Source organism: Hoplias malabaricus, chromosome 11 (assembly GCF_029633855.1).
Source record: "Hoplias malabaricus isolate fHopMal1 chromosome 11, fHopMal1.hap1, whole genome shotgun sequence".
In the NCBI taxonomy this organism is placed as follows: domain Eukaryota; kingdom Metazoa; phylum Chordata; class Actinopteri; order Characiformes; family Erythrinidae; genus Hoplias; species Hoplias malabaricus.
In genome coordinates, this window is record NC_089810.1 from 34818515 (window position 1) to 34832117 (window position 13603).

Below are 13603 nucleotides of genomic sequence, written 5' to 3' on the forward strand. Positions count from 1 at the left end.
CTCTCTCTGTGGGTTTACAGATGTGCTGAGGAGACCATGGGAAAAATCCGCCACAATGCCCAGGTAATTGCCAGTCTGTGCAGTCTGTGATGTGTTTATTATTATTCAGTAGGGGTACAAAGATGCATATTTGCAATGCAAATTGTGATGTGGGTGACAGCATTAAAGATTGTTATTAAACACAATGCATCTCCATGACACATGCCAGTGAGGAATAAAGTTCTCAAAGGCCTAGTTTCTCAACAGTCCAGCTTTCCCCCAAAAAAATAGTCAAGTGCATTGGTGTTTTATCTTGCAAAGGATATGAGGCTTTTGTCTGTAACTGGGGATTTCAGCTTTTAGTCAACACAGTGGAGGCCAAATATAGCATTCTATCATGCCCTGTGTTGTGCTGAAGTTGGCACCCTCTGTCATGAGAAGCACCCCCCAAAAAAGTCACCCCCTCCTAAGTATGAATGCATTGCTTTTACATCCACAAAATTGAACAGGTTATAAATGTTGGTTCCAAATATATTTCACTAAAAGCATTTTAGAGTTGTGTCACCAGAAACAAAGTTATATTGAGATGCATTCTGAGGTAGACCACCAATGATTAATAATCTATAATACTTTATTTTTTATTCAGATGCATCATTTTCCCATTCTTTTGGCATAGAAAACCAAAAGGAGATATATTCTCTGCTTTCAAGTTGAATGACCTAGCGTTCATGCTAGAAAGGGGAATGCACCTTATGGTAGTGTTGCTGATTTCAGCACAACAGTCTACTTTAGTCGCTCTGTCATGATTATGATAAAGATTTTGTTTTTATTTAAATTTCATTTAATATATTGTAAGATCCAAATTATAAATTAATTTGAATCATCAGCAGTGTGTGTCGTTACACCCCTAACTACAAGATCTCCAGAAATATTCAGACTTGAAGGCTCGTACCATGGTAAATTAAAAATGATACATGAATATGGACAGTCTGTATATGGAAATAAACTGCAAAACATGATTTTGATTTCACATTCTTGTCATGTGTACAGTATTTTAGCCCCGCCCATTTAGCATAGAACTTTTAATCCTGCCAATTCAGGCTACAGCAGTTTAGCCCCACTTCTTCTTTAGCCTACAGAAGTGTTTACAACACTTAAGCTCCATCCATTCATCTTACTACAGTTTAGCCCCACCCACTCATTCTTCAACAAACATTCAACAGTCTTTACTTTAGGTTTAAACTAGATGCTGGAACATTTGCTGTGGAGATTTGACAAGATTCAGACACATAAACATTAGTGAGGTCTGGTACAGATGTTCAGTGGTTAATTCAGGATCTCAAGCACAACTTGTCCCAAAGCTGTTGGATGGAGCTCCATTACTTCAGAGAACACATTTCCGTTGCTCTACAATCCAGTGCTGGGAGCTTACATCTCTCTGGCTTAATTTTTGGCATGAAGCATGGTGACCTTAGGTTTAAATGTAGCCACTTCATAGTGCCCCGTTTCGTTTCATGTATTTCTCTAAGGATTATACACACAGTATGTGGTTGGGCCCTTTTAATAGTGAGTGTTTTAATAAGGACGGATGGAACTGGAGTAAATGAGCAGTTTGTTTTTAAAAACAGGAATAATTCTGTTTCTCGAGGGCTGGACACCCCCTCCTTCAACACGATGAGCCCCAGGTACACTGATTAAAATATATCCAAACACCCAGCTCTGTAGGTTTCTACTGGAGTTAGTAGCTTTTTGCAGACTAACACACATTCTGGTGATCTGCAGTTTCAGCTGTCTTTCTGTTTATCTCTGGATTGTTGGCACAAATGCATATGTTTTGACTGAATATATTTATCAGGGATGCACTGAAATTTTGGCAACCGAAAATAGATCTGAATGGTTTTAGCCATAAAAGAAAACACTCTGACCTTGCAATCAACTACTAAAGACTAAAGTGTGTGTGTGTGTGTGTGTGTGTGTGTGAAATTTTTTCAAATCTCTCCTCGTGGCAGTCCATATATTTGAGGTTATCATCCAATACCTAGACTTACCGGTTAATAAATAATGATTTTAAATAATGTGTGCTGTTGATTTAACTAATTCAAGCAATCAAGGAGAATCTGAACAAAACATTGTTCTTCAAACTCACTCACACCCATTGTTATAGAAAAAGAATGATCTTATAAATATATATGCGCTTACTGAGAAGGCATTAGTTATATAATAAATATCTTAGGTGCCTAAGACCTCTGGTGTGTGTGTGTGTGTGTGTGTGTGTGAGTGAGAGAGAGACTAAAGTGCTCTTGAGCAAAGCACCTAACCCCCAACTGCTCTCTGGGTGCCATAACTAGGGCTGCCCACTGCTCTGTGTGTGTGTGTGTGTGTTTCACTGCACGGATTGGATTAAATGTAGAGAACAAATTCCACTGTGACCAAAAGAGTGATTCTATTTCTAATACACCATTACCCTAGACCAAATGCTGTTATTTAATGTGGAACAGAATTACTTTTATCAAGCTTAGGTGACAATGTATATTATGTGTATCATTATAGGTTTTTTGTTTTGTTTTCGGCTGAACTGTGTCCTGATTTTCGGTTTTGTTTAATTTCAGTGCATCTCTATTTTCTATCTTCTTACTTGTTTCTTTCCCTGTTTTTCGTGAATGTAGCTGCATTAGTGATTAAGATTCTGCTGGTGTGTGTGTGTCTGGGGGGGTGGTATTTTCTTTTTTTTTTCATTTTCTGTGTTTGTAAGTGTTATTTAGAGGTGAAGCACCTCTTGGAATAGTTATGCAGCATCACATTATCGCCATATCAAATACTGTACAAAGCACAGCTTTTCAAACTGAATTGTGTCACGCTGGCTACGTTTTTAATCTGTTAATGATTGGATTAATGCTCAGTTGACATAGAAAATATATACCCTTCGATCAGAACAAAATAACCTACTGAGGACAATCCTAGAAAAATTTTTATTGAAGGAGGTGATAGTTCTTTACATAATCTGTTAAATAGAAAAAAAGTAGCTGTGTATAATCTTGTGATTGATTACATTCCCAATAGGCACCTGGAAGTATGTTCTGCACTGTGCTTTATGCCGTGACATAACTTTATTGCACTCTACAGTACAGTCTTTAGAGGAAAGTGTCAGAATCACAAAACGACTCTCTGCTCCCTCTATAGTGCATTGTGTAAAACATGATAACAGCTTCAAAATTGACGTAGTGCATCTAATAAGAAGAATATTATATTTGTCTATAAGCTGCTGAACTATCTCTTTTCTAATGTATGTACAGCAAGGTTTGGGTTTAGAAGCCTGGGTATGCTCAGCCCGTCTCTAGAAAGAGAGGAGGTGTTGCAGTGAGCTGATAATCTGTCATCTATCAACAAACACAGCAGCTGTCTTCTGTATTCTTCAGTAAAACACTGATGGATTTGAACTGTGTTTTTAAATAGTCCTACTGCAGTAAAGTAGTGAATAAAGGACCACCTTTCCCCCGCCTTGGATCCATTTCCTGCATTTATAGTTTTATAGTTATTGTCCGTCGCCTTAGTGCTTTTAATGAGTTAAAATAGTGCTGATTTGTGATTGGGTCACACCACTATCCTTGGAGCAGTAGCTTTTTATTTTAGAGCAGAATGATGCAGAAAGAGAAGAACACAGTGGTACACACTTAAGTTCCTGTGCTGAGAGATGCTGGATGATCTGAAAAGCTCTGTTGTATGTTAATGAGCTCTTTAATAAAAAACTGAAGTTCAAAGATGCTTCAGTTAAAAGCATATTTACTGGGATATTCTGGTATGGGTTATTCTGTAGAAATTATTTACGTGTGTGAGTTTGGGGTGTGGGTTTTTTTTTTGCATGTTTACAAAAGGGTTTTGGGAGAGCTGCTACTTTTCTTCTGCTCTTTTATATACAGTCTTTGGGACATTTGTATTATATTTCTTATATTTATCCCTTTTTCCCTTCCTCCTTCAGACTGAAAACTGCTGCCTCCACCAACGAAACAGAGAGTGGAGAAGAGTCTGAGCTGGAAAGAATCAAACAAGTGAGAATTTTAACAGAACACATAAAACAAATACATGGAATTAATTCCTTTCTCTGTAAATATTCGTTGTGTGTGGAATACTTTGTGGGTTTTTTGTATGTAATCACTTGTGTTTATACATGTTGTGTGTATCTATTTTTTAATGCGTGTGTTCATGTGTCTGTGTGTGTAGGAGCTGCTGGAGGAGGTGAGGAAAGAGCTGCAGAAAGTTAAAGATGAAATCATTGGAGGTAAATCTCAAACTATCTGCCTAATGTCTGTGTATGTTTTTATCAAGGGCACTTCCATTCAAAATTCTCCCATAGTTCTGTGCGTAAGACATAAAAAAAAAGTGATGGAAGTGTTGTCTGAAATGTCCTCTCCAGAACCAGCTGTAACTTTCACTAGTCTACAGAAATGTATATGGAATTGATGATGTTGATGGAAAATAATGAAAATCTCTTCTCAATAAGTTTTTACCTCACACACTCTGCATAACTTTCTCCACCAGGAAGGTATTTAAAAACCAAACCCTTCTCTAAACTACGGTTAAATATCAGCAGTGTGTTCACCATTATTTAGTCTAATAACTTTCTGTGAGGAGATTTTAGAGCAGGATGTCTGATTCCATTAGCCAACAATGTGACGTTTTCAGAGTTAGTGAGTGTGTTTACATCTTAAATATATAATTAAACAGAGAATTGATGAAATAAACCATGTCTTGTGTGAACTAGAGCAGAACAAAATGCTTAATTTACGGAACTGGACTGAGCTGTTTTAAAGGCTAAGCACCACTTAATGGACCTCCATGAATATTTCACATTATTTTAGTTACTGACATATATAAGTATGAATTTAAATTAAAATAGCAGCTTAATTTGCTTTAAAACTGATAATTTTATTAAATTGGCGGAAAAACCCGAGCTCGCTACGGAAATTCTTGAACGCGACCGTGACGTCACTGGTGGACAACAGCTGAACAACGCCGCGGTAAAACACCGTTATGACTGACTGTTATGACAGTATCTAGCTAAATAACCAACATTATTCATGACAATAGCCTAGCAATAAGCTAAACTCAAATGTAGAGGTACCGTTATTCTTGTAAATGTGATCGAAGTCGACTCGAATTCATCCGACACTATAAACCTCCGTAATGCAGCTACGTAGCCGAGTATAATCTGAGCCACCGAGTTTAGCAAGTCAAGCTAACGTTAACTAACACCAACTAAAACAGGCGAAGTGAGTGTCCTTACCCTGTTTACCTCCATGTTACAGAGGCTCTTGAACACCTTTCGTTGGTGTCCTTACATGCCCATATTGTTGGAAAAGCGCCAGTGAAATGAGCTACAGATAACGGAGTGAGCGGATGGTCCTTTCCAAAGTGCCCGTTTAAAGTTGACAAATTTAGTCCATTTTCTGGATATTTTGGGATATTTGGGCCATTTGTTCACAGATGTCCCACTGTACATTGAATGATTGCAGCCAAAAACAACACACCTTTTCGTCATTTTGCATTAAATTAAGTGCAGCTTCTTGAGTTGTTGTCCACCATCTACGTCACAGGCAAGACGCCTATTAGAGTTTCCGAACACCGTTTGGGGGGGGGGGGGCAACGTTTTTTTAAACTTTATTTCTTGAGTTAGTAAGAAATAACATGTTTTCTGACTATCAATAAACACAAGTTAGGAACTCAAATTCCACTGTATTTATTTGTTTGACACTTTCATATAGCTGGTGCTTAGCCTTTAAGAGCTTCTTTAAAACCAGTGTATTTTTAGTCTCTCTTGAGTGGGGGCTGTTAGCTTTTTCTGTGGTGTTTTGGTGCCATTGAATTAATCCTGTTTATTGCTTTTATTTCTTCTCAGCTTTTATTCAAGAGTTACAGAAGAGGGGCTCCTCGTAGACCTCCAGCACTCACTTTTCCTTCAGTTATAGCCCAGGGATACACCAACTACACATGCATAAATATGCAATACACATTACACACACACACACACACACACACACACAAACATTCTACATAAGACACAAACATATGCAATACATGAACATAATACAGACACCAATCAGCCAAAACATTAAAATGGTCTAATTTCTACACGTATTATCCAGTCAATCAGGTCCACTTAACGTAGAGTTACATTCTGTAGTTCCACAGTTGTAGACTATTTGTAGTCCATCTATTGCTCTGCATACGTTTATAACACACCTCCACACCCTTTCACTCTGCTCTCCAATAATCAAAGAAGAAGAAGTCTCTTTTTATTAATCCCAGGGAAATTGATTCTCTGCATTTAACCCATCCGTAACCCTGCCTGGGGAGCAGTTTGGAGGTTAGGTGCCTTGCTCAAGAGCACATCTGCCGTGGGTTAAATTTTTCCTGCAGGTCCCAGGAACCAGTGACTCTGTCGTCTCAAGCTTGCTACTCTTAACCCTAAGGCTGCCCATAAGGACTACCATAACACACAGTAACATGCTACGTTAGTGACACTGTAGCGCTGAGAATGATCCGCCCTCCAAGTAACACTTGCTTTTCTGGGGTCCTGTGAGGGTCCTGACCACTGAGGGACAGGGAGCCAATAGGCCAACGAAATCTACAGAGCAACAGATGGTCTGCAGTCTGTACTCCTTCAACTACAGAATGCACCTATATGATCAGTGGAGCAGATAACATACAAATGTAAAATATATATGCAAAACAGACACAGAATAGAAAAGAACCCCTAATACACACACACACACGCTCACTGTCTATACACACAATAAATCCAAGGACTTATGCCATTGCCGGGTGCATTACTCTGAGGATGTTTTCATTATATTATTTTTCTTTTTTTCTGCTTCTGCCTTCATTTATCTTCCCTCTCTCCTCATTAAACTCCATGCCTCTATTCATCACTGTCTCCCTCCATCTTTCCATCTCTCAGAACACACATACATATACACTCTCACACACACACACACACATACACGCAACAGCTGTCTTCCTCTCTTAAAGCCAGTCAATGCCTACAACTTAAGATTTGAACAGTTTTTCTTGTAAAATCATGAAAGTATTTTTGCTTAAAGTGATATTTTAGTGAGGGCCACACATTTCCATTACAAACGTAACAGGAATTGGGGTAATCTTTAAAACCATCCCTTTAATGAAAGCTAAGTGGAGAGAGTGTGCAGAAGTGCGCCCCCTGCTGGCCGAGTTCGTTTTCGTTCTCCATTCATTTTTCCATAGGGAAATGTCTCAGGGGAGCAATAAGTCTTTTAACCACCAAAAGTAGCCAACAGTATTTACACATGTGAAAGATTAAAACTAGCAGTGGCTCCCACTGTTTTATTATAAACACACCCCGACTCAGGAGTGGGGCTTTGAGTTTTACATTCGTATTTATGACTAATGTCCGTGTAAAAGGGAAAGGTTAACAGCTGTAAGCATGATGTTCGATTTCCATTCTCTTCTGTTTACTATTTGAAATTCTGCTTGAACTTTTTCTCTAAATATGACTATTTTTTACATTCAACCATCATGTAATGTGTGGTTACTTCTTTGGACACACATTCCCAGACTTTGACTTTAATTTGAATCTGAACTGTGTTCTAATGAAAAGCAAAATGGCCGTAAACATGTTTTGTATTTTCGTGCCAAACTGCCTCAGAAAATACTTATAAATATTAATGGAATATATTTGTTTTTGAGGGACTATGTTAGGAGATTTGATATCTTTTTTTTTTTCTATTTTTATGATTATGATTAATATGATTGATTGGTGAATGGGTTATTTGTGATTTATTATGTTTTTCTATAGAATATTCTTGGCTTTTTACACTGAAATATAAAAAGATGTGCTTAGAGACACTGGATTAGAAAATGCCATTATACTTAAATACAGCTGCATTTCTGCTGCTGAAACTGTGTCCTGCGTGTTTATTGCTAATATACCACACACACACACACACACACACACTTACTGCTTAAATCAAAGTTAATTTGTCACATACATAGTCATACGTGGTAATATGTGAAGTGCTGACCCAACAGTGCTTCAAAAGTGGATAGTTATAATTGAACTTACTACTGCTATAGCTAATTTAAGTTGAAATAATGTTAACATTTGCACTGATAGTATTTTGTTTTATAAGAGCCCTCTCCAGGGTCTGTTCCTACCTTCCACCTAGTGATTCTGGGTGTGCTCCTGACCCACCACAACCCTGAAAACTGGTTACAGACAATGAATGAATGTTTTATTAGAATACATTTTTACATAAACAAATTATATATAAAACCTTAGTATCACTTAAAAATAAAACTACAATTATAAAGCTTTATAAATGGTTTAAAGCCTGTTTATTACATGGTTAGTTAGGTTGTAAACACCTCCCCTTAAAGGTCATTCATAATTGTTTGTAACACAGAGATAAAAGGGAAAACAGTGACCTCTATTTTGTCTAATAGTGAGTGTCAGAGAGCTAAGCTAAGACCTGAGAATGTGAATTTGGTCATTTAACATGTTTAGGTGAACACCACATTATCATTAATGTATAAAAAGACAGTTGATGATTATTTAATGAAATGTTTAAATCTAAGGGTGGCACGGTGGTGCAGCAGGTAGTGTTCCAGTCACACAGCTCCAGGGACCTGGAGGTTGTAGGTTCGATTCCCGCTCCGGGTGACTGTCTGTGAGGAGTGTGGTGTGTTCTCCCCGTGTCCGCATGGGTTTCCTCTGGGTGACTATCTGTGAGGACTGTGGTGTGTTCTCCCTGTGTCTGTGTGGGGTTCCTCCGGGTGACTGTCTGTGAGGAGTGTGGTGTGTTCTCCCCATGTCAGCATGGGTTTCCTCCCACAGTCCAAAAACACACGTTGGTAGGTGGATTGGCGACTCAAAAGTGTCTGTAGGTGTGAGTGTGTGTGTTGCCCTGTGAAGGACTGGCACCCAATGATTCTGGGTAGGCTCTGGACCTACCACTACCCTGAACTGGATGAGCGGTTACAGATAATGAACGAATGACTGAATGTTTAAATCTATTCATATATCTGTGATGAAGCCAACAGGCTTAATGCTGATTGATGGAGGAGATAAAGCAAGGTTAGTGTCTGGTAAGATCTGAGGTTTAATTGTAGATGGATGCAGGTTCACTATTTGGCAAAAAAAAAAAAAAAAAAAACAGGTCACGTTGCCTTTTCTAGCTATGTGTTATAACTGATAATTAATGTATTAACAACATTTATACTGAGATTTTTAAACCTTTGTGTAGTCTTATTATAAAGAGGTACATGTAGTATAGTAAAATATGTTTATTCTGTCAGTGAAGTGTCATATTTTCCTCCTCAGACTAGATTAAATTTTTTAATCTTCCTGAAATACCTTTTAAAAATTGGTCAGTTTACAGCTTCTTGGAGCAAGTAGACATTTTAGACTGTTCAGATTTCACTGAGTTTATCCTGTATATGGCTGAAGTAAATGGAGATCCTTCCTAATTATTGGTAACGTGTAAAAAGTAGAATAAATTATAGAATTACTTCTGTTTTTGGTTGATTTTCAGGGAATATTCAGAACACTGCACACACTTTGAACATTTTTTAAAAGATGTTGAAAAATTGAGTTGGCCTACATTATTTATATATATATATATATACACACACAGGGGTTGGACAATGAAACTGAAACACCTGGGTTTAGACCACAGTAATTTATTAGTATGGTGTAGGGCCTTCTTTTGCGGCCAATACAGCGTCAATTCGTCTTGGGAATGACATACACAAGTCCTGCACAGTGGTCAGAGGGATTTGAAGCCATTCTTCTTGCAGGATAGTGGCCAGGTCACTACGTGATGCTGGTGGAGGAAAACGTTTCCTGACTCTCTCCTCCAAAACACCCCAAAGTGGCTCAATAATATTTAGATCTGGTGACTGTGCAGGCCATGGGAGATGTTCAACTTCACTTTCATGTTCATTAAACCAATCTTTCACCAGTCTTGCTGTGTGTATTGGTGCATTGTCGTCCTGATACACAGCACCGCCTTCAGGATACAATGTTTGAGCCATTGGATGCACATGGTCCTCCAGAATGGTTCGGTAGTCCTTGGCAGCGCATCTAGCACAAGTATTGGGCCAAGGGAATGCCATGATATGGCAGCCCAAACCATCACTGATCCACTCCCATGCTTCACTCTGGGCATGCAACAGTCTGGGTGGTACGCTTCTTTGGGGCTTCTCCACACCGTAACTCTCCCGGATGTGGGGAAAACAGTAAAGGTGGACTCATCAGAGAACAATACATGTTTCACATTGTCCACAGCCCAAGATTTGCGCTCCTTGCACCATTGAAACCGACGTTTGGCATTGGCATGAGTGACCAAAGGTTTGGCAATAGCAGGCCGGCCGTGTATATTGATCCTGTGGAGCTCCCGATGGACAGTTCTGGTGGAAACAGGAGAGTTGAGGTGCACATTTAATTCTGCTGTGATTTGGGCAGCTGTGGTTTTATGTTTTTTGGATACAATCCGGGTCAGCACCCGAACATCCCTCTCAGACAGCTTCCTCTTGCGTCCACAGTTAATCCTGTTGGATGTGTTTCGTCCTTCTTGGTGGTATGCTGACATTACCCTGGATACAGTGGCTCTTAATACATCACAAAGACTTGCTGTCTTGGTCACAGATGCAGATTTGTCCTCTTTTGAACTCTGGTATGTCACCCATAATGTTCTGTGCATTGCAATATTTTGAGCAAAACTGTGCTCTTACCCTCTGCTAATTGAACATATATATATATAGGTAGGTAGTGTCGCAGTTTGTGTCGCAGTGTCGCAGTCGCATTGATTCCAGGTTGGCTCTGGACCCACCGTGACTTGGATAAGCGCTTACAGATAATGAATGAATGAATATATATATATATATATATATATATATATATATATATATCCATCCATCCATCCATTATCCACCGCTTATCCGGGTCCGGGTCGCGGGGGAAGCAGTCGGAGCAAAGAAACCCAGACCTCCCTCTCCCCAGCCACCGACGCCAGCTCCTCCGGGGGTATACCGAGGCGTTCCCAGGCCAGTCGAGACATATAGTCTCTCCAGCGTGTTCTTGGTCTGCCCCGGGGCCTCCTCCCCGTTGGACATGCCCGGAACACCTCTCCAGGAAGGCGTCCAGGAGGCATCCGAACCAGATGCCCGAACCATCTCAACTGGCTCCTCTCGACGTGGAGGAGCAGCGGCTCCACTCCGAGTCTCTCCCGGATGTCCGAGCTCCTAACCCTGTCTCTAAGGAAGAGTCCAGACATCCTGCGGAGAAAACTCATTTCAGCCGCTTGTACCCGCGATCTCGTTCTTTCGGTCACTACCCAAAGCTCGTGACCATAGGTGAGGGTTGGGACGTAGATTGACCGGTAAATCGAGAGCTTTGCTTTTCTGCTCAGCTCTTTCTTCACCACAACGGACCGGTACAAAGCCCGCATTACTGCTGACGCTGCACCGATCCGCCTGTCAATCTCACGCTCCATCTTTCCCTCACTCGTGAACAAGACCCCGAGGTATTTAAACTCCTCCACTTGAGGCAAGATCTCACTTCCAACCTGGAGAGAGCACTCCACCCTTTTCCGACTGAGTACCATGGACTCGGACTTGGAGGTACTGATCCTCATCCCTACCGCTTCACACTCGGCTGCAAACTGGTCCAGCAAGAGCTGGAGTTCCCGGCTCGATGAAGCCAACAAGACCACATCATCTGCAAAAAGCAGACATGGGATCCTGAGACCACCAAACCGGACACCCTCCGCCACTTGGCTACGCCGAGAAATTCTGTCCATAAAAATTGTGAACAGAACCGGTGACAACGGGCAGCCCTGACGGAGTCCAACTCCGACTGGAAACCAGTCGGACTTACTGCCAGCCATACGAACCAGACTCCTGCTCTGTTTGTACAGGGACTGGATAGCTTGTAACAAAGAGCCCAGTACCCCATACTCCCTGAGCACCCCCCACAGAATACCCCGAGGGACACGGTCGAATGCCTTCTCCAGATCCACAAAACACATGTAGACTGGTTGAGCAAACTCCCATGCACCCTCCAGGATCCTAGCGAGGGTAAAGAGCTGGTCCTGTGTTCCACGACCGGGGCGGAATCCGCATTGTTCCTCCTGGATCCGAGGTTCAACTATCGGTCGGACTCTCTTCTCCAGTACCCCCGCATAGACCTTACCGGGGAGGCTGAGGAGTGTGATCCCCCTATAGTTGGAACACACCCTCCGATCCCCCTTTTTAAAAAGGGGAACCACCACCCCAGTCTGCCAGTCCAGAGGCACTGCCCCCGATGTCCACGCGATGTTGCAAAGACGTGTCAACCAGGACAGCCCCACAACATCCAGAGCCTTGAGGAACCCGGGGTGAACCTCATCCACCCCCGGGGCCCTACCGCCAAGGAGTTTCCCTACCACCTTGGCCACTTCAGCCCCAGTGATAGACGAGCCCCCCCCGGGGTCCCCAAGCTCTGCTTCCTCTGTGGAAGACGTGCCGGTGGGATTGAGAAGATCCTCGAAGTATTCCTTCCACCGTCTGGTGACGTCCCCAGTCGAGGTCAACAGTTCCCCACCCCCACCATATACAGTGTTGGTGGAAAACTGCTTTCCCCTCCTGAGTCGCCTGACGGTTTGCCAGAAACTTCTCGGAGCCGACCGAAAGTCTTTTTCCATGTTCTCACCGAACTCCTCCCACACCCGAGTTTTTGCCTCAGCGACCGCCGAGGCTGCAAGCCGCTTGGCTCCTCGGTATCTGTCGGCTGCCTCCGGAGTCCCCTGAGCCAACCAGGCTCGATAGGACTCTTTCTTCAGCTTGACAGCCCCCCTCACCCGGGGTGTCCACCACCGAGTGCGGGGATTGCCACCCCGACAGGCACCGACAACCTTGCAGCCATATATATATATTTAAATTAAATGTTGAGTATCTTGAAGAATCTGCCAATGTTTTTTGTTTGGATTGGAAATTGGATTGTCAAGTTTGATTTTTCATGCAAAAACTCAAGAGCCTTCATTATGTTTTTTGTTTTTTTTTATATTAAACCTAACCTCTTTTTTAATAACTTGCTTCTTTACAGTCATATATAACATTAGTTTTGTAACATTATTATTATTGGGAATTATTATTTGTACTGACTCAATAATGCAGAATTCATAAACTTTTGCACAGAACTGTATACACACACACACACACACACACACACACATATATATGTCTTCCTTTTCCACTTTTCCATCTTCTCCTAATCGTCTCCTCTTCAAGATGTGAATTTTTAACATTTTAATTCATGGGTATTATTTATATTCATGGATTATTTAAAGCTGTATAGTTCATGTTTATCAAATGACATTTAAGTCGTATTGAAACATAAGTATAAATAAAATCTGATAAATATAATCCAAATACAAAAACATTCACATAACTATAATTCCAATATTCAAAATTCAGATTCCACAACTGGATTAGGAACTTCTACCTTGTATCTACATTCATTGTCCATTTCTACAAGTACTCATTTTTGTCCATTTGTTTTCCTGCATTCTTTTTTTCCTTTACCACGTCAGTGTCATTACAGTGCAGAGGATGA

General features: G+C 41.0%; 1 protein-coding gene across 2 annotated transcripts in view; it reads left to right on the forward strand.

The window, feature by feature from the left end:
* Positions 1–7889, forward strand: part of vaspb (vasodilator stimulated phosphoprotein b) — a 31410-nt gene extending 23521 nt beyond the window's left edge. The window contains exons 10-14 of one of the 2 annotated variants that reach the window (XM_066685381.1): positions 21–63; positions 1608–1664; positions 3956–4025; positions 4198–4255; positions 5873–7889. In XM_066685381.1, coding sequence (XP_066541478.1) covers positions 21–63; positions 1608–1664; positions 3956–4025; positions 4198–4255; positions 5873–5910 — 266 coding nt within the window. In that variant the 3' untranslated portion in view covers positions 5911–7889. The remainder of the gene's footprint in view (positions 1–20; positions 64–1607; positions 1665–3955; positions 4026–4197; positions 4256–5872) is intronic. The other variant, XM_066685382.1, reaches the window with a different exon arrangement.
* Positions 7890–13603: the final 5714 nt, after the last annotated feature.